Source organism: Talpa occidentalis, unplaced genomic scaffold (assembly GCF_014898055.3).
Source record: "Talpa occidentalis isolate TD23 unplaced genomic scaffold, MPIMG_talOcc4v2.1 talOcc4.5, whole genome shotgun sequence".
In the NCBI taxonomy this organism is placed as follows: Eukaryota; Metazoa; Chordata; class Mammalia; order Eulipotyphla; family Talpidae; genus Talpa; species Talpa occidentalis.
Genome location: NW_023604861.1, coordinates 10,330,620 through 10,352,322, shown reverse-complemented (window position 1 = coordinate 10,352,322; position 21,703 = coordinate 10,330,620). Strand labels below are relative to the sequence as shown.

The following is a 21,703-nucleotide window of genomic DNA, read 5'->3' as shown; positions in this document are numbered from 1 at the left end:
CAAGACAGCGGGGGCCTGTTGACAATGGATCTTATAAATTATAGAATGAGACAGTGTTTCTGACGGTACAAAAAGGCTCGCCATGCGGCTTTTGGTGCACTTTTCACTTCTCCACGAGTTAACTGGCAACAGGCAGTGGATGCTGAGGAGTCACTTTCTAAGTGCAAGAAACAGAATAATGCAAACCTCGATGCTCTCCTTCCCCGGCCCCTCCCTCTCCCTCAACTCCCACACATGCACATTCCACTTTGGGATAGTCTGTGTTTGCGAGATCATCTACTGCGTCTCATTCTCCCCTCGGTCATGTTGGAAATGTTCATCCTTAGGGCAGTTCTAGATGTTTGATTAGGGAACTACAAGACTGTCTCTGTAAAACATTAGCGCTCCATTTCTCTCTCACCTCGTCAATGTCCACAAGTACCTACCGGGCTAACAACGACAAAAGAAGTGAGGCTGTTTCCTTTTCTCTTCTTGGAGGGTTTTTTAGTCCTTTTTACTCAATCGATAAAGAGGAAAACACAGTGTATGTGCATTTACACTGGATGCATACACCAGGGAACACACACACATACAAAACAGGGCAGAAAAAAAAACCCCGTGGTGTGAAATGAGCACATTGGCCACCGTCCAGTGTTAACTGTGCCCTTCTCCGAGAACAAACACCCAGTGACACCGGTGGCTCTGTGTCTGCAAAGCCAAATTAACAAATTGAAAGCAAATAAACAACTGTTTATCTGGAGCCCGGTCCCTGATCTCAGTCAAGTGCTGTGCCACTGTAATTAGGCATGAAAACACAAGACAGTCCAACACGCATCCTGTCCCCAGAGCAGAGGGTTTCACTGCGGAGCAGCCCTGATGAGAAGAAGAAAATGCCTCTGCTGAAGAGGAGGCAAATAACAGGCAACTGTGGTTCTATTTCTGCCCTGAAACTCGTGTTAAAGAGGAAAACAAAAACAGTCTACACACGCGCTCATAATCTACCCTTTAGGATTACAATCTAGCTACCCGCCTCGGTGTCCGCGGCTGTCTTCTCCCGCAACAAGGTGAGAAGGTGTCAATTAAGAAATGCAAACAACCTTGTCTGAAAAGCTGGCTCTACCTGGCTAACACTTTGTTTTGGATACTTCTTGAATAAAGAGTTCGTATTTCATACCAACCATGACTGTGCTTTTAAAATTCCACATCGACACGACAAGAATACCAAGATCCCAACTATAAAAAAATGGAAGCTCCAAGAAAGCTGTAAAATAAAACCCGCCAGATTTGGCAATAAGCTGGGTGCCCTTCCCCGAGAGCCCTGCATAACGAAGGCCATGCTGCCCTCTTGTGCCAGACGAGAAAAAGTAAATGAATCCCGCCCATGCAAGGGAAACGCAGTCACATTTACAATAGGAATTGTCTCTTCATCTTGCAGCAACTTATTGTTGACCTGGGATTTGATCTGACAGAAGTTAAAACAGGGCCACGGGAGAAGCAGATGTGGACCAGAGGCGGAGGCCTCTGCAGCCAACAGCACGGGACACACCAGTCCTGTCTGCCAAGGCACCATTCACCTGCAGGTGCCATCAAAGTGCGCAAGAGAAGCGGCGGCTGAGGACTGTCAGCTTCTTCTTAGACACGCACGGGACCAATACTGAATGCACCCAAGGAGAAAAGGAGGAAAACTGGAGGTGGATGAGGTAAAAAGAGAAGAAGGAAACACTCTTTTGCCATCCTCGGGCCACCTGCAATTTGCATCCCTCTGTACCCAAATCCAGACCTAGAGAGCATGGTGCCAAGTGACATAAGTTCAGAGGGAAAAAGACAATCACCCTGTAATCTCAGCCATATGTGCCAAAGAAAGAAACAAAATGAAAGAACTAAAGAGAACTCTTAAAACTAAAATAGTCGTTGCCAGAAAGGAAATAGGGGGTTAGGCAAGTGGGGTAAAAGGGAAGTGAATTGCAGAGTGAAAGGTGGAAACTAGGCTTCTGGTGATGCACGAGACGTCGCCCATCGAGAGACTGATTTATAATGCTGTGCCCCTGAAACCTGTCCCGCGCGATGAGCCAACATGCTATCTCAATTTTTAAAACTTTAATGTTTTTACCCAATTATCTTAGGATCGACCAGGTCATAAAAGACCAGAAGACAAATAAGGTATCAGTTTATATATACAAACTTCCTGCTACCAAACTTGTTAATCTAACTTGAGGAGATGGAGCTGTCTTATAAGCCCGCCATCTGGCACAGTGACGAGTACCCAGAGAAACCTCCTGGCCCTTCCTAAATCCAAGAAACTGAACTTGGGACTCAGGTGGGGTGGCAAGAATTTCAGACTCCTCTATGGAAGGTTCTCTGTTTAAGTGCAAAGGGTTTCTTTCTTCCTGGGGATGTAGAAGGAAGCATGGCAGAGAGAGGGCACATGTGGGCTGGGAGCATCCCAGAATGACTGCAAAATACATTTGTACCTTTCCACTGTAGAGGAGACATGTTTAAAAAAATATATCATATACCCATTCAAGTATAGACAACCAATGAGACTGACCTTGAGGCACAGTTCATAGCTTTTGGCTTGTTCTTCCCATAATAAAAATTTATTTTAATCCAAATGGAAATTTTAAATGGACCACCTAACAAAAATATTTTTAATTGAAAAAAAAAAGTTTTTATGCTACCACATAGCTAGTAAATAATTTAGTCGCTCAATATTTTGGGCAAACTAGGTCTATCTTTGGAGTATTTACTGGGACTTGTAATTTCTTGAAGGCAAACAATTCTGCTAAACAGATTGAGAAGGAAGCAGGCAAGATAAACAGGAGTATGCTGCTGAAAGATTAGTGACCTCCAAGACTCAGGCTTGGCCCAAATCCTTAAAATGCATATACATTGACATTTGGAGAAGCCAAGAGGTCTTAAACACGCAGAGCTGGGTTAACTGTGGTAACGAAGGTTTCTGAGGCTGGGTAACAGAACTTTATGACTGCAGTTTTCAAATCAACTAGCAGAGCAGAACAGCTGCCATCACCTTGGAACCAGCATGTAATAAGACCAGGTTGGTGTGGGCCTCCTTGATTTCCCATTCCATGTGCTTTGCAGGGACTAAACAACCCAACCACTGCTGAGTCCTTCCACATGAGATGCTTTCCAGAAGAGATTTCATCCCCACCAAGATCTCGGGAAACCCGAAGGGCAGTCATTGTTTGGTTTCTCTGGTGAGGAAGTTCCCAGGTAGTTTCATCCTGCCCTGACCCAGTGCCAGGCCCTGTTCTAAACACTGTGGATAGCTTCCCACTTAATTCCCGAAATATACTGACCAGTAGGTGTGGAGCATAGCCCCCCTCTCCAAATAAGAAAAGCGAGGCATAGAGCAATGAAATGACGAGACAGAAGCAGGATGTGACTATGACCAGCTGTCACCACTAGTGACCAGTTCAGGCAGGAGGCTCCAGAGTCTGCACTTTTAACCACTTGGAGATTTACCTGCTCAGCAGTATCCACACGCAATGGCCTTGGCCACCAGTGGGTAAGTGGCCAGGCCAAGGCCACACCTGTGCTCCCTTGCAGGGGTGGATGCTGATGAACCAACTCTTCACAGGAACCCGGGGCAGGAGGTTGCCTTCAGAGCCAGCAAGGATGAAGGCGTGGGGTGAAGGCGTCCCCACTTGGAAACCACCAGGAACACTCATCGCATGAAACTGACTCCTGCAAACCTACCTGGCAGGTAGGACAAAGCCTCTAAAATGTAACCGAAAGCCCACATGAAAAATACAGAGGTAGAAAGGATTATTGAAAAGGATGATCACATTTTGCCAATCCTGGGTTTTAACTCATTTTCATCATGACTTTTGGTAGCTCTTTGTACTTAGGGCATGTGCAAGAGCCGTGTGGTGCCAGAAACAGCTGAGCAGTAAAACACACACCTGCCTCACGGAGTGCGACTCCTTGACCTCGTTTAACGCTGTGGACACAGCCCTCAGGCAGTCACTACATTGAAACACATCTGCACTATTTCACACATCACACAACAAATGGCTTCCACAATCACTCTGCAAAGTGCACATCCGTTTATTTTTACACACACACACACACACACTAGAATAAAGACAGAATGCCGCCCCCGCCCCCCGCCATGTTCACATTTTCTTTGGTAGAGACAAAGACATGAAGAATCAACAAGTGTAGAGATTTTCTCCCCAGCATCTGAGACCCCGTTTTCAAATACTGAAATGTAATCAGATACGAAATATCTTAACAGGACATATTTTACTGAGCAATGTGGGGTCTGACTTACCTATTGGATTTCTATCGAAGAACAATACTGGAGCCCTCAAAATGGATGCAAACATTTTGTTGTGTAAAATCTGGGATGAACTAACAAGGACATGGAACACCAGCAGTGATCTTGCTATGCCAAAGAGGACGGTAGCTGCGGTTAAACCTGGAAAAAGAGGCGTCACTCAGAAAGACTTTTCTCCGACGGTATGTCAGGCAGTTTATTTTATGTCATAAGGCATGTGGATTCTGTAAGAGTCAATCTATTCACAAGATTCATTTACCAAGAAAATAAAATAACTTGTCTCTCATTAAACAGAAACTACATAAGGGGTATGTAGTTATCAGGTATAAACTACAATTTCATTCTGGACTTTCCTCATTCAATGATAATGAGAAATTCAGCCATATGAAAGCAAATTATAAAAAATATTTGATCTTCCTTCTCCACCTACCAAATGTTCTTATTTACAACATGTCCCTTAATCGAAAATTGTGGTATGACTTAATAACAGAATGTGAGTGAACAAGGAAGAGGAGAAATGATTTCCTTGGAGCAAATGCCCAAGTATTTAAATGTCCATCATATGAAGTTGCAAATGGAAATCTCTTAACTACCTGAATTGCAAGAAAATATAAATTATCTTTTAACATGCAATGACTAAACGATCCTCCCAATGTTTCATAGAAACAGGAAACATTTTTAAAGGCACATAATCACTTACAAGTGTTGCTTTATTAATAAGACACAAATGAGAACTTGCTATGAACGTAAAATTAATAAAACAGCTCCTCCAACATCTCTTGAACTCACAATGTGAAATAAAGTGGGAATAACTTCTATAGTAAATATTCCATCAATTACTTTTTTCCCTTTTTTCCTCTTCAGATGACACAATACTGTTATTTAAACTCTGAAAGCCATTCAAATTCCTCAATTCCATCCACGGCATTTTCCTCAGGCTGCCATCACCCCACATGAATACATAATAGGACCATTTTCTGACTTCCTTTTGGCCTCACATCGTCCACCAATTCAGAAGGTAAACAGCTAATGGATTTACATTTCTGAGCCAAATGATCAACAAAATAAATACCAAATTTCAATGAGCAGGGTCTTACAAAGATAACGCACTCTATCTTTGCGGAAAGCTTGTATATGCATTTCCTATGGGAATATTTAAAATTTTAGATGAGGATTTCTTTTAAAAGTATGTAATGCTACATATATTCCAAGCACTCTGGTGAAAGCACAGTGCTGTGTTAATATTAGCCTGGCAAGCCAAATGTTAAATTAATCACACAGTTGGGAACGCGATAACATTGTGATCTCCAGGTAAGAAAGAGAAGGAATCCTAATTCCCAGACACTGGATTTTTCCCTGCTTAGCTTCCTTCTTAGGTAATTAGTGAAGCCCAAGAGATGAGCAGTATGGTGGAGGGAGCTTTGCATACCTGCAAGGGAATAATGCTTTTATTTGGGGGGCCTTGCTGCCAGAGGATTTCATCCAAGTTCAATAAAAGCTGGGGTTTATTCAGACAGAATTGGAACAATCCGAACCACAGGGTGGGGATCCGTTTCTAATCCCCTTGCCCATCCATATAATGATATAAGATTTAGCGAAAGCAACCTATTAGAATAGACAATAGCCACATATTTCCAGTGGCTGGTTTTCTGAATGCTCAATCCTGTTTTAACGTCGAAAATCCAGTACAGAGCAAATTAAGAGTCTTCATTCAACCTCTTTCTTCTAGTAGATTTTAAAAATAATTATTCTAATTAATTCACAGCATAAATGCGACTCAGTCTCTTAATCTGTTAAGACATTACTGAATTACTCCTAGAAGCCCTAGTTCCTCACACAGGCTCATTGTAAGCACCTCAGACTCTCGAATAATGGACCAAATGATTAAACTTTACCTGAATAAATTCCTAAGTACCAGTTAAGATCCAGTGACTTGGTTACATTTCCCATTTCATTTGCAGTGACATTGAGGGCACTTTGTTCATTTGCCCTGTGGAAGAGGGAAGGAAAAATATCACGCCACAGAAGAAAATTAGATGATTTAAAAAAAAAAAAAAGTTTAACCTCGTCTGGGAGACACATTCGACACTGGAATGTGACTCCCAGCTCACATGCCCTTGTATACATCCTTATAAAACTCCCACTTGAGGGCCTCCCTGGTGGCGCAGGTGGTTGAGAGCTGCACTGTGAAGCTGTCTGCAGCCGCTGCAGCGCGGGTTTGACACCAGCCAGCAGGGCGAGAATCCTACATGGTGCAGCAGACCTCTCCTGTCTTGCCCACTGCTCCCCTCAGCAATGTATTTCATCAGTCTGCCTGTTCTGTTCCCTGCTCTGTCTCCAGTAAATCCTCTTACCCTCCCGCGCATCTGACCTGTACCCTGGTTCTTGTATAAAAATAAAATAAATCTTTAAAAAAAAAATCCCACGTGAATCGTGACTTGCAGGTGCCAAAGTGGTCTGTGAGGACTGGTGAGGATCAGACGTGGGGTGAGACCACTTCAGGTCACACTCCACCAGCAAGAACTTTAATTTTTCCTCAGGGAAAGGCAGCAAGGACGACAGCACAGGAGACTGCGCAAACCATGCCCGCCCACCAGAGTCTGAGTAAGAAGTCACAGGGATGTCACAGCACTTGGCCTCAGGCTGAAACAACTCACCAGTATGAAAGCCACCAGTCTTGAAGAACGTAGGTAACCTGGAGGAGGGAAACAGCAACAGATTGTGAAAACCCCCATTACTTACCACCCCCAAGACTGAACCCCTAAAACAGCTCCTGGAGGGGCTCCAATGAACACAACGGGTCCTTCCAGCTCAGGTTGGAAGGGCCCCTGGGCACATAACAAACACATGCAGGTTCCATAAAGCGTCTTGTAGGCACACCCTTGTTTTTTAGAAGCTCTTTGCAATGAACACACAAAACCAGCAAGCATCCCTTATTTTTGTTGCTCAAAGTCAGCACATTTCAAGGCCAACCCCAGGAGGTGACACAATGCAGTCAGCATAATATCTAAGTAAGTACACAAAATCCTACTGTAAATATGAAGCTGAGGGCACAGAAAGCATGCCCTTGCTTACCTGGGCTGCGATGTTTACTAGGAGAAGGAAAACAGTGACAAGCCAGTGAGCACCTGCTGCTAAGTAATTCTTGTAGGCCCTGAAGCCGACTTTTCCTTCAGACCGACTCTCCTCTGGTAGCGCAGCCTGTACATTCTCCGGCTGGGAAGGGGAAAAAGCAAGATTTTAAATGAAGTTTTGAAGGCATATACCCCAAATTTCAAAATTTCAAATTAAGTCTCTGGACACAAAAGCTGGACAGTGCCCACACCTGCCAGTAGGCGTGAAAAAGGGTGTGACTCCTACAGAGAACGTGTGCCCACGTCTACCCAAACCCTTCGTGCGTGCGCCCTGGGACCCAGCCATCCCACCTCCAGGATCTATATGAAATAGGGAAACATCCTCCACACAAGGTTACTCATTGTGGAGGAAACAGCAGTAGGACAGCCTCATCTCCAACCCTGATTCATGTCTCGATGCAGAAGCTTGTTCCAAATAAAATAGGAGAGGAACACAGTAGGGACTCAAAATGTAAGTCAAATGCAGCACACCGAGTTGGAACAGCCAGTTGGAGTAGTGAGAGTTTGAAGAGCAAGGGATAATCTATGATCTGAATCTATCTGGTTGCTGTATTTCAGAGGAATTCCCAAGTTTGTAAAGTAAGAGAATAATCTGAGGGCCTCTCAGAATCAGCGGGGCTCCCGGGTTTGATTAGTAAGGGTCTGGATATTGAGGGGTGCCTGCGTGTGTTTCGAAGGGCTTCTGAACGCATTTCTGTCTAAAGGACACAGAATACACCACAGGCTCACAGGGACGTCCCTGGCTCTGTGCTGGCCACTGGGGATTCCAAGACAGGCAAGACATGCTCTCGGTCTTGAAGGTTAAGAAAGACCGATGGAGGGATTGGGGACAGAATGGGGGGTTGCAATTGTATGGGGAATATAAAAATAAAATTTGTTATTTAAAATAAATAAATAAATAAATAAATAAAGACCGATGGAAACTCCTGGCCCAACACAAGCCATCTGACAAGGGGGCAAAACAATGTCAGCCACCTGCGGTGCCAGAACATTCCCCCACACAGAAGTCACTCATCTAACATGGGCCATAGCAGGACTCAGGCTGAGTAGGTCTTCAAAATTAACTCTCTGGATGCAAAAGGGTCACCAGAGCAAGTAGGATTTACCTCCAGTAAATTCAAGAATGTTAAAATCAGTGAGTCATACACACCTGAGATCTTTATGTAGATATTATAACTACTACGCGTCTCTGCAAGTCTCCATTCAACACGCAGGGAAGAATCCTACACAGGCCTGCTCCCTTCTTTCTGTTTCGATTCTACCAATACCATGGAATAAGGCCTGGAAATCTCTGGGATAATCAGAGGTGTCATGAACCCAGTAGGTGAGAGCATGAGACTCCTTGGAGCACGCGGAACCAGGGCATGTGGAGATGGGACGGACTAACCTCCTGGCCGTCTGCAGCACTATCTTTCAACGAGGGTCTAGAAGACTGCTGAGACCACACAGATGACTCTGAGAAGGTCCGATTCCTCAGCGTGGGAGTTCCTGGAACTGGAGATGGTTCAGCCTCCTCATTTTCCTTCTTTAAAAGGGAACCAAAATCTACCCCCGATTTCTGAAACTCAGTGTAAGTCCCCTTTTCCACCATTTTGCCCTAAAACAAAGAATTTGAGAGGAGTACATTTGCATTTGATAATACTAATCTAATCTAGTACGAATCAAAGAAAGTTAACTGGTCTCAAATTAGGATCTTTGGAAAAAAAAAATTACCCTTAGGTCTAGAAGTCTGATGGACAAGCCCAGTTCAATTCAATTCAATGCAGAACCAAGCATTCTGTTCTCTGCCAACCCAGTGTGGGGGACAACAAAGAAATGTGTAATCATGTGTTAAAAATGGAGGTCACTGAGATAACTACCAAGGGCATTGAAGAAGCAAAAATGTAGATGTTGGAGGGAGTATTAGTAGAGTCTTTTTAGAAAATGCAGACATTGATAAAAGCTTGGTATAGTGAATAGAATTTAAAAGAACAGCCTGGACTAGGGAGGACATCCCTGGAAAGGAAATGCAGACTGACACATAGGTGGACACAGTAGGTCTGCACATGTAAAAGTCACTCAAACCTTTCCATACCATTGTGAGGGTATCCAATGCCCCATTGGGATAAGAGGTCTGGGAACCTAGCTCCAGACACTGAGCCCATGAACTACACCTTCATGGGATTTACTGTAAGGCTAACCCCCAAACTCAGCATGACCCCCCACTGAAAAGTCAACATGCCAGGTGTTAAAGTAATCCAACCAGGAGGCCATTAGGCTGACAGGGCTATGCAATCAAACCAAAACCTTAGCCAGAGTCCATGCACTTGAAGCCAAGAAAAGCAAACTTCATCACCAGTCGCAAGCAGCCAACCAGGCTTTCCAAAATAAGGCCGCCACTTAAGCGCCGGTCCATCAAAGGCACTGAGCACAGGTGACAACTCATCACACAAATTCCCCTACTTACAAGGCCATATAAAAGACCAGCACGTGCTTTCACGGTTTTCATATCCCATGAAACCAGATACACTTGATTTACTCAAAAAAAAAAAAATAATATGAGGCAAAATCCCAGCATGCAAAACAAACCAAACAGGTGGAGGCAGGTGGTCGGGACCCCACCTGGAACCCCTCTCTTCCTACCTCCCCACCCCCAAAGGAGATCTGAGAAAAATCCAGTGACGCTTCTGGGTTCTGCAGAACAGTGGGAACCTGCAATGTTAGAAAATTACTCACGATATATCCATCTCATTCCACGTGGGAGGCTAAATTGCATACGCTTTACTCAGTGAAATAACCCCTCTGCACTTAGTATCTGTATACCGCACGGGAAGCAGTCCTCGGATAGAAGCAGTAATTTCATTCCCAGCTCAAATCCTGACAATGCAGAGAGGTGACAGAGGGGGCTGCCACTCCTGTCTCTTGCTAGAAAGGCTGGACCCCAACTCATCTACAGGTGCCCATTAGTGGACGGCTGGTTGTTTTGCTAAGTATTAAAAAACTGACTCAGGGGGTGCCCAGAACATCTAGGCTGATTATTGTCCTGTCCGTTGATTCTGTAATCTTAATTCTGCCAACACGGGGGTTTTAATCACATTAGTTTCATCCCTCTGCCCAGGAAATTAATTGTTTAATTGTGAGCTAGTTGAGCTTCCTGTTCCTGGAGAAGAGAATCAATGAATGAAAGTGCTTCTCATGAGGTAGAGGTTTTGTCTTTCACCTTCCTTAGGAGGAAATTCATTTGATGCATTTAACACAGGGCCTCGCTGTCCTGTAGTCACCACACTCAGCAGGAAGGGGGCGCTAAACAAAAAGTCTTTTGCTACCTTTGAGCAAGACAGGTTAGAACTCCCAGGTTCCACTTAACACATGGACACTTTTCCAATAAATATAGTTTCATACAGTAAATGTCTTTCCTGATGATGTTCTTAAGAACATTTTCTATTCTCCAGCTTATTTTATTATAAGAATACAGTATATAATAATACGAAAGACATGCTAGTCAATTTATTTATCAAAAAGGTCTCCAGTAAGTCAACAGCAGGTAATAGTGGTCAGGTTTGCATGGAGTCAAGAGTTATATTCAAGGTCAAGACCCCAAGTCCTTCGCTGTTCAAGGGTCAACTGTATGTTCACATTCATCTCCGTGTGAAATGCCTCTCCCCGGGAGTGGTACCCAACAAGGTCTTGTGAACTGTAGGTAACAGTCCTTGCACGTGTCTGTTTTACCAGAAGAATGGGGAAGGTTAAATACCAAAATGCTTGAAGGCACTAAAAGGCATTTCCATGCCACCATGAGGGATGTGACCAGGGTCTGTTGGGACACATGAGGGTTAAGGACGGCAGGTGCTGAGCGCAGAGGCACAAGCCAAGGGGCATGAACTGCTAAGCCTGAGGCAGTCTCAACTGCCCTCCACCCACAATCAGGCTGGCAGCTCTTGTGGGCTAAATGGTGACCCTTCTGCTCTACCCACCAAAATATGCTTGAGTCCTGGGCCCAGTGAATGTGTGTCTATCTGGAAGTAAGGTGTTTGCAGGTGTCCTTAAGTCAGATGCGGTTAGACTGTGGTAGAGGGAACTCCAAATCCAAGGTGACTGATGGGACCCAGGCGGACACAGATGACAACAGAGGCAGACACCACAGAGCTGTGGCTGCATGTAAAGGCCTGCCGAGGACCAAGGGCAGCCAAGGGCCAGGGCGGCTGAGGCCCATGAACAGCCAAGGGCCAGGGCAGCCAGCTAACACCAGGACTGGATAGAGGCAGTGAGGAAGGACTCGCCCCGAGAGCCTGCAGTCAGAACGCAGCCCTTCTCTCAGACTCTACGCCTGCCGCCTCCAGAATGGTGAAACGATCCATGTCTGTTGTTTCAAGTTGTTATGGAAGCTCTAGAAACTGACCCACAGGCCTGAGCTCACAATTCTGTCTGCAGAAATACCCAGGGTACTAATTGTTCCTGCTCTTTCCCCTCAGGCGAACATCAAGAACCACATCAGTCCTCTGCTCTGGGCTGTCTACTGCATCCAGCCCAAAAGTCCCCCTGGCCCCTTCCTTTCTGGGCCCGAAAGTCCCCCTGGCCCCCTCCACCCAGCCCATTTCCTCCCACACTCTTCTGGCTCACTTGCCCTCAGCCTCCCTGTCCTTCCTGGCAATCCCCCAACAGCTCCTCCCCTGGGACCTGCCAGGTCCTCCAGGCTCAGGTGCCCGTCCTCCTGGTGACAGCATGCCAGCACCGTCCTGGCACTCAGGAAGATGCCTGCTCCCAGAAGGCAGTCCTGCGGGGGTCCTCACCCCTCCAACGCATCTCCCCCATACAGAATGCAAGCCCCGTGATGGTGGAGACCTGTTTCCCATTGCTGCACAGGCCCTCACCCGCGCGGGGAGGGAGCAAAGACCGGTGCACCGAGCCCGGCAGCAAAGGTGCTCCCACCTGTTATAACAGAGGATGCTCTTTGCAAAATGCCCATGACAGTCACGGGGCTCCAAGCCTGCCTCAGCCTCTCTCGTCCCCTCGTTACATACTTTGACTTCCTCTTGGTTTTCAGAAGAAAACAAAGGTGTTCCAAGAAAAACATCATCACTGCCCTCAACAGTATCTATTGCTGTAACAGTTACGGCTTGGGCCCTTGGTGGTGGAGAATGTACGCACTCTGGGAGCACAGAAGTCAATGGTGACGTTGCTACTGTCTTTGGATTCATCCTCAAAGGCGTGGATACCAGCTCAAAGAAGAACAGGACATCCACGTGAGGAACAGGAGGGAGGTGACCAAAAATCCCAGGACCCTAAGCCACTGGAGGCCTCATCTCAACACACTTGAGAACTAGCAAGTTCCAGGGATCTGAAGACATTACTTACATCTTTCAATATCAGAATCTGACTTGCAGCTTTTAGGTACTGCAACTGGTGAGTCACCAAGATTGTGATCTTCTCGTGCAAGCTCTGACAAATACACCTATAAAGGCAAAAGGCACAGACAGTAGGCAAAAAACACATTAATGGGGGTGTTTCAAATGAAAACACGAACCAACACACATTTAGAAAATATCATGAGACAAAGACAACACTGTGGTCAAGGGTCTGTAGCTCAAATATCAATACAGATACAAGTCAAACACAAATACAAATTAAATATAAGTAAGAGTCATTAATGAAGCTGACTAGGACCTCAGATTACCTAGTGACAAGCTAGCATTTAGCTCTGCTAAGAAATTCTACAAAAGCAGACCATTGAAGGTGGTAGTGATTGCTGAGTCGTACTGTTTGGGGTTTTTTTTGTTCTTTTTTCCCCTAAAATTTAATTTAAATGCTACTTATATATTCCATGATGAAAAGCAATTGAGCCATAATGGGATTCCAAAATCAAACCTAAGTGAACTACAGATTATTTTATTGCTGTGCAGGAATGGAAGAGGGATCTATGTCACATCAAAATGTATACCTTTCTTTACATCTTATGATATACACAGTAACCACCACACAAGTCCTAAGTTCTCAGTCATCTTTGCCAGAATGCAATTTTTAGATGCTTCTTCCCAAATCAGATGCAATAGAAAAATGAATGTCAGCACAGTTTCGATCAGTCTATATAGGGTTCCCATCCAGGAAGCAAATCCTTTTTCATTCGGGCTGAAAGCCTCCTGAACATGAATATCGAAGATGAGACTCTAATTGGCCCAAATCAGAGTGGAGTCCACTGGCTTAAAAGAAAACACCAATTCTGTAAGCCAACTCTCCTCAGTGTTTAAGCTTAAGCTATTTTTCCGGGCCTTCCTGGTGGCACAAGGGGTAAGCACTACACTATGAAGCAATCCACAGCCTCTGCAGCACGAGTTTGATCAGGGAGCTACCCACATGGTGCAGCAGACCTCTCCTGTCTTGCCCGCTGCTCCCCTCAGCAGTGTATTTCAGTCAGTCTGCCTGTTCTGTTCCCCACTCTGTTTCTGGTCTCTCACCCCCTGCACATCTGGCCTGTACCCTAGTTCTTGTATGCATAAATAAAAAAGAGATTTTTTTTTCCGCTAGCACCTCAAAGTTCTCCGACATTGTAAATGCAGACTCTGTCCCACCTGCACCCCTCACTCTCCAGGTAAGAGAGTAACTGGTACCAGGCCCTGTGGACCAATGACAGGACTCCTGGCTGGCAGGGCAAATCTCAGGAACACGGGCCACAGCCACTATTCTGAGCTGGGTCTGATCAAGAGTGCTGGGTGGATACCCTGACTGGAATTCAAATCCCCGCTTCCTCTCTTCCAAGCCTGCTGCTGGGAGAGCTACTAAAATGCTCTCTGAACCTTAGTTTCTTCCCCTCAAACTGAGTCAACGCAAAGGCCTGTACTGGAGAATAAAAGCACTTGCACCTGCTCATAAACGTCAGCTCCCTTCTCCGCTCGCCCCTAACCCACAGGTGGCCATCTGTTTAGATTCAGGCTGAAACAGTCCTAAGAGGACACATGAGGCTGGCTGAAGAGCAGAAGGCCCCAGGATGCACTTGGGTGGCTTCCTTCTCTAGCCTGAAAGGACTGACTATTCATATGTGTCCATCTTTGGCTTTCCCACCTAAGTGTCTCGGTCAGGCAAGCTCTCCTCAGGCTCAGCACTAAATCTCATCAAGGAATTCTGGATGCTTAATTCAAAGTCACCTGCCAGGGGCCTCCCAGGTGGCGCAAGGTTGTTAAGACACAACCTATGAAGCTGTCCGTAGCCTCTGCAGCACGAGTTAGATTCCAGCCGGCCAAGGAGCAACCCATGTGGTGCAGCAGACCTCTCCTGACTCGCCCGCTGCTCCCCTCAGCAGCGATTTTCAGTCAATCTGCCTGTTCTGCTCCCACTCTCTCTGGTGAATCCTCTCACCCACCCCCCCAACAACTCTGGCCTATACCCCAGTTCTTTTTATGCATAAATAAAAAAATTTTTTTAAAAAAAAGCCACCTGGCAAGAAGCTGCTGCAGGTAAATGTCAACAAAACCTAATAGGCTGCCATGACCAATATGCACCAACAGAACAGTTTTGGGGTATTTTTTTTAATTTTCCTAAATTATGCCTTTTATCACAATCGAGAAAACATCCTATTATCTCAAGCTCTTAAGAGTAAAAATTCCTCAGTCAGGTGAGTAAAAAAAAAAAGTTACATGATTCAACCACTTTTTTTTTTTTTTTAAATATTGGTTTGGTGCCCTTTATTTATTTATTTGTTTGTTTTTTAAGGATTTATTTATTTATTTATACAAGCACTGGGTACAGTCAGAAGCACGGGAGGGCGAGAGAATTCACCAGAGCCAGAGCGGGGAGCAGAGCAGGCAGAAGGACCGAAGTACACTGCTGAGGGGAGCAGCGGGCGGCAGGAGAGGTCTGCGCGCCATGTGGGACCCTCCTCCGGTGGCCGGGGAGCAGCCGGGGATCGAACCGGCACCACAGAGGCTGCGGGCAGCTTCGCAACCCAGCGCTCAACCGCTGCGCCACCGGGGAGGCCCGATTCAACCACTCTTATCTGGTATAAGGACTGTATAAAGAGGGGCTGCATAGCATGAGGGAAGTGATGCAAAGAAACAGAGACACTACCTTCATTCATTCAATCAACAAACATCTGTCGAGCACTGTTCCAGTGCTGAGTACATGCACAGGTCAGGACAACAACATTGCATTCGGCAGACACACTCCTGAACATAGAAAATGCACCGAGTGCGCGCACGCATTGGAGAAAGGCAAGGTGCAGGTCGCTGTCTGGATGGAAGTAGCGCCTGTGCCCGCAGACGGTCTGGGAAGAAGGGACAGTCAGTGCCAAGGTTCTGGGACAGAAACAAGCTGTGCCTTGGCATTCCCACACATTCAGTTTTGTGGAGTAGGGGGACCCCTCGACGACTGAGTACAACCCACTGAGGGCTGCAGAAGTCAGGAGGGCACAAGTGCCCTGGAAAGACAGGGAAGGCAGAAGGGAGGGGATGCATCTTTCCTCTCTCCTTTGCCCAGGTCACTGTCCCTGATTGGACAGAAGGCAGGCAGAGAAAGGGCACACCCCCATCAGGGCACACCCCCATTAATGCACACCTCAAACACCTGCACAGCTGGACTACAGACTGGTGTGAGAGATGACTGCACAACACTGTGACCTTGGAGGAGGGAAGCCAAGGCCACACGCAAGGTCAGAAGGACAAAGGCTGAATTGAGGGGGGGGGGGTCAGATTAGGACAGACCCACAGAACAGATGAGACAGGAGGGGCCATCGAGTGAGCTGGGGTTTTCTAAGAGATGCACAGCTAGAAGCACCTGTAAGGGCATCCGTTCACTAAGGGCCAGACCTTCTAAGAGTCACGGAATCCACTTTGGGTACCCCAGAAAGCCGTGCAGCTCACGAACCTTAATAACCCTGGATACGGAATCGAGACAGAACGAAAATTAATGGCAAGCCCAAGCGTCACTCACTCCCCTTTCACACAAAGCGCTTCCCATTGCCAACGCCACCGCCATCTTTCAGGGCGCATTGTTCAATCCAATTTTCTGACTCGCTGAGAACATTCTCCAGCTGCTGCTGAGTGATTTCCTAAATTGCCTGCGTGCTCCCTGCCCCAAGTTCCCCCAAAGAATGTGGTTCTGATTAGCAAACGACAATTTTAACAAGCTTGCTTCTATCAAGTGTATATCCAAAGTCATTAAACCTGAAAGGTGCGAGAGGACTTTATAAATACCTCCCGTGTTTGGGGGAGAACTTGCGAGAGCATCTGCTGTGATAAGGCGCAAGGAGATTGGCAACCGGGATCCCTGAGTCCTCCCCAGGGAAGCCCCCACGATGACCTGCCGTTGCTGTGCTGGAGGGACAGACAGATTCCCACAAGACAGGAGACAGGAGATTGCAAGTTGCAAGGGAAGGGGTCGGGGAACTTGGAGGCTGAGCTTCTGGGGACTCCACCACCCGGGATGGGGGTGAGGGGAATCTCAGTCTCTGCCTAAGGGGACTTCAGCCAAGTCACTGTCCATGGGGAGGGGCAGGGGTCAGACCAGAGTTGGAGGCTGAGCTGAGCGTCAGCAGGCCCTGCTCCCTGTGCAGGGACAGATCCGGAGTCTCTCTGCCCTCCGTGACAGTGCTAAACATAAGTGACAGAAAATGTTACCATTTTTAGCACACAGTTCAGTGGCATTAACATGCACATGGCCATGCAGTGCTCACCACCATGCACTGCCGGGCTCTGTCATGGCTGCTGCTGAAGCACCTTCTACATGGAGACGCTGGGAGAGAAACGCGGGAAACCCACCAAGCCCCCACATTGCATGGAGGGCAGGACGGGCAGGAACCCACTCCTGGGAAACAGGCTCAGAAGGCCTCTGACTACTTGAATCTCTTTAATGTTCCTTTTAGGACCGTCTGTAAATGGACTACCTCCCCCATCCCCGGCACCTTAGAACTCAGGGGCAGGACCTTTCAAGAGTCACTAAGTTAAAAACGAAGCTGTTCGGGGTAGATTCTAACCCATCTGACTGGTGTCCCCAGAAGAGGAGTGGATGAGGACATAAGGAGAGAGACAAGGGGTACAGAAGACAGGAGAGAGGCGTGAGGAGAAAGCAAACCCCTAACACCGTGATCGTGATCGGGGCCTTCCTGCCTCTGGAACTGCAGGGGGTGAAGTTCTGTTGTCTAAACCCCCTCCCCCGGCAGCATTGCTCCTTTAGGGCAATCTGCCATAGTTAAGGAGGTGTCCCCAAAATTCACAGTTTGGAACCTAATCCCCACTGTGAGGCTATGTGGAGGTGGGGGCCTCTGGGAGGTGATGAGGCCATGGGGGAGCCCTCGTGAATGGGATTAGTGCCCTATGCGAGGGCCCTCTCGCCCCTCCTGCCCTGTGAAGACACAGCAAGAAGATGACCATCTAGAAGAAACGTAGGTTCTCACACACACCAAGTTTGCGCAGACCTTGGACTTTCTCAGGCCCAGAACTGTGCAAGGTTCGTCCAGCGACAGTGTTACATTTAATAGCCTGAAGGGACGCAGCCCCGACGGCCGGTGTTCTCCGACTACAACTGCATCCCGCACCAAGGATAAGGCACCTGTTCTTCTTCCACAGGCTGTTTCTTCCTTTCCCTACACCTGTGCTTCTGCTTTCCCCTCACAACAGGAACCGAACCCTGTTCTCAGCCTCCAGAAACCTCCCAGCCTGCAGGCCCCTCAGGCACATCCCAAGGAGCCCGCCCCACGAGCTCTCCGGCCTGAGCTGAGTGCCCAGAGCTGCCTCGTCCACTCCGCCTAGCACGCGTCATCTCTATCAAAACTCTCCTCCGCCCGGGTACCACGGACTTTTCCCAGGTGTCTGTCTGGACATATTCCATGTAGAGACAAATTCTTCAGGGGAGGGAATGAAATGCAAACTTCCTGGTCTCCCACATTCGGCCCAACACGGGTCCCACCGTCTCCCGCCTCACTGTCCTCCTTTGCGAGTAACTAAGGCGTTCTGCACCATGACCCCCGCGAGCAGGGAAATGCAGAGGAGAGTACCCTTGGCCTTTAAAAGCGGGACTGCAGCAAGACGTGGCGTGGGGCTTGAGGATGCTGTGCTAGCCAGAGCCAGCTCGCAAAGCTGTCAGAAGCCAGCAGAGACTGCCTGGTGGCGTCCAGCGGCCCGTGGGCTGAACACTCGCTGCGAAGACCCCAGAGCTGCCCAACCCGTAGCTGAGCAAGAGCCAGAGGAAACACTCCAGAAACCCGAAGCCACAGAAGGGGAGCAGCCAGATTCTAGACGCCTGGCTTCAAATTCAAGTTAACCCTCCACCCGGGGTTTGCTCGACTCGTGAGAATCCAGGAACAACTTCAATTATCGAAGCTTCACTCTGACAGGGAAGCATCTTTGTGAAACTCCGACTTCACGAAGCATTTCCAAACCCAGACCTTAGTCCATGTGCACCAACAGGCTCTGTCCCCAGAGCCCGGTGCAGCTCTGAAGGCTTTGCCTCTCATGGAGCAGGCTCAGCGGGCTAGCACCAAGCTGCTGAGCCGGGTCAGCTGGATTGTGGTTTAACGGTCGGTCATCAGACCTTGGTGGGAAGGGTTTGGCCTCTACATTTACCGAGATGTGAAGCTGTGCCCTTGAAACTTATGTAGTTATGTAAGCAAAGGTACCACAACTTCAAAAACACTGCGCATCTTACCTGGGGCCTGCAGCCAGCAAGCATCCGCCTCAGCTACCAAGTGCGAAGTGAGGGGGGTTGTGCATCTACCCCTGAGCCCCACAGCGTGCACGCCCCCACCCTGCAAGCACCTCTTCCATCTCCCTACTGAGCCCCGCCAGGCGTGCAAACCTTCTCTCTGGTGGGTCTTCAGCAGAGGGAAGGCAGGGGATGCAGGGACAGCAGAGCACAAGGAAAGCCCAAAAACTTTCTTTCCCTGAAATCTAGAGGATTCCCGGGAAGGAGAAACAACATAAAATACGAGCCAACTCACAGTTCGAACAAGTGCCTGCCAACCTCCGCGTCTACTGCACTCAGGGGGTCATCCAGCAGGTAGATGTCGGCGTCCTGATACACTGCCCTAGAAAAGGGGGGATGTCAGAGCCCCACAGCTCATGTCTGCAGCACGACGGCCTTCAAGGTCAGGGTGGCGTTCATTCTGAGAGCCAAAGGAACCAACCAAGACAAGGACCCCATAGTAAGGGGGGTCCACCCACAGTGCTACACAGTAAGTGAGGTCCAGCTACATTGTCCTGCATTAAGTGAGGTTCACCAGCAGTGCCCCACAGTAAGTGCAGTCCACTTGCACTATCTTGCATTAAATGGGGTTTACCCAAGGAACTTTGCAGTAAGTGAGCTATACCCGCAGCACCCACACAGTAAGTGGGGTCCACCCGCGGTGCCCCATGGTAAGCAAAGTCCACCTGCATTGCCTCTGGGGAAGAAGCAGGGCTAACTGCAGTGAGAGGCACACGCAGGGTGGCACCTGAGATGCCATTTACCTGGCAAGGTTGACCCGGGCTTTCTGCCCCCCACTCAGTGTGGTCCCCCGATCTCCTATCAAGGTTAGATCTCCGTCCTCCAGAAGCTGTAAGTCCTGCATGGAGACACAAAGGGGGACACAATCCGACTTAGGTATTTTCTCCAACTGCCACCCCGAGCTTTTCAGTTCTCCACAAGTAATCTGGTCGACAGCAATGGAAGAGAGCACACAGTGACGAATTTATGATTTTTTTTTAAAGATTCATTTATTCATACAAGAGTTGGGGTACAGGCCAGAGGCGCGGTAGGGTGAGAGGATTCACCAGAGACAGAGTGGGGAACAGAACAGGCAGACAGACCGAAGGTACTGCTGAGGGGAGCAGCAGGCAAGGCAGGAGAGGTCAGCCATACCATGTAGGAATCTCTCTGGTGGCCGGGATCGAACCGGTGCTGCAGAGGCTGCGGACAGCTCCACAGCGCTGCACTCAACCTGCTGCGCCACCGGGGTGGCCCCCGAGTTTATGATTTTTAAATTCAATTAAAAAAAAAAAAAACTCCCAGGCATTTACAGTTAATGCTCCAACAGGTCCTTCTGAGCATGGCCAGATGGTGGGGTTTGTTCTGGCCACTGGAGCTTCCACCGCGGGAGATGGACAATGGGAGCTGGGAATCGCGCCGCGTGTTCCATGCACCGGGCAGGCAGAACAGGGAGCTGCCAGGGAGCCGGGAGCAGGTGAGGCCGCCGGAGGCAGAGGGAGGGCTCTGAGTGCAGGGGTTAAGCAGACACCTGCTGGAGGGCGGAGGGGCCGCACAGACCCGGGAAGGCGAGCAAGAGCCGAGGGGCAGACGCACACCCACAGCGGGTGTGGGGGGACCAGCAAGGAGACAGGGAGGGCCGAGCAGAGTGAGGACAGAGACGGGCTGGGAGACCCAGGGCAAACACACTGGCAGGAGGGACCCGGTTTTAGTCCCAGTGACTGGGGAGCGGCTGGGGGAGCAGTGAGGTGCCCTGGGTCTCCTCCTCCCAGTGGAAAGCAGATGGTGACTGATGAGAAACGTCCACCAAGGAGAGGTAGGACACTGCAGTCGTACAGAACCACAGCTAGCACCAGGGGTTCCAGCTTTTTAAGGCTCCTTTTTCCCAACTATGAAAGGAGGATACTATCATCAGAGCAGTGGCCAAGATTATAGACCCACATACCTGAGTGTGAGAGTCAGACAGCCATGCACCTGCATGTGGGGGGGCGGGGGGAGCGGGGGCAGGCAGCAGGGAGACACGTAGAAGACACAGAAGGACAAAGAGACAAACACAGCGAGAGACATACAGACAAAGAGACACAGAGACAGAGAGAGCAGCAGCACCCGGTGGATCTGAATAAAGGAGCAGTGTTATAACCGGCTGACGACCAGCCCCCCACCTTTTCTTCTAGGGCATAAACACACGTAATAAAGACCTAATCACGGCTGCTAACTGGATGTCATTTTGGAAAACACAGCCTCTCAGTAACGGTGAGCCAGGAGGAAGACATGAGAGCCTCGGTCCACACGATGACACCCACAACTACCAGTCCCTGAGCCCGGAACTGCCTGCGTCCTCACCCCTGCACAGTGTCCGCACAGCGGGGCTGACCCGGGGCCCCTCACCCCAACCAGGGGGCCGACCTTTCACACACGGCACAAAAGCACAGCCTGGTGCACAGAGCTGCCCCACATCCTCCAAGTATTCTCCAGGAACTCGGTGTTGGGGGTGGGGGGTCTTCTTTCTTTTTTACTACATCACACTCTCCTGTCAGGGTAAGGCCTGCACTCACATCAGTCGGTAGCCAATTCAATTTGAATCTTCAGGGACAATTCAGCATCTCATCTGGCCATTTTCTGCAGAACCCAGTAGACGCCTTCT

General features: G+C 48.4%; 1 protein-coding gene across 3 annotated transcripts in view; it reads right to left on the bottom strand.

Annotated features, from left to right (window-relative positions):
* The window catches only part of ABCC4 (ATP binding cassette subfamily C member 4), a 221,418-nt gene that overhangs the window by 99,751 nt on the left and 99,964 nt on the right, over positions 1-21,703 (bottom strand). For all 3 annotated transcript variants that reach the window (XM_054701230.1, XM_054701229.1, XM_037528792.2), the window contains exons 12-19: positions 19,824-19,918; positions 19,316-19,402; positions 12,748-12,844; positions 8,801-9,010; positions 7,355-7,495; positions 6,937-6,974; positions 6,175-6,269; positions 4,274-4,420 (exon numbers count right to left, since the gene is read on the bottom strand). In XM_054701230.1, the coding sequence (XP_054557205.1) occupies positions 4,274-4,420; positions 6,175-6,269; positions 6,937-6,974; positions 7,355-7,495; positions 8,801-9,010; positions 12,748-12,844; positions 19,316-19,402; positions 19,824-19,918 (910 nt within the window). The remainder of the gene's footprint in view (positions 1-4,273; positions 4,421-6,174; positions 6,270-6,936; positions 6,975-7,354; positions 7,496-8,800; positions 9,011-12,747; positions 12,845-19,315; positions 19,403-19,823; positions 19,919-21,703) is intronic.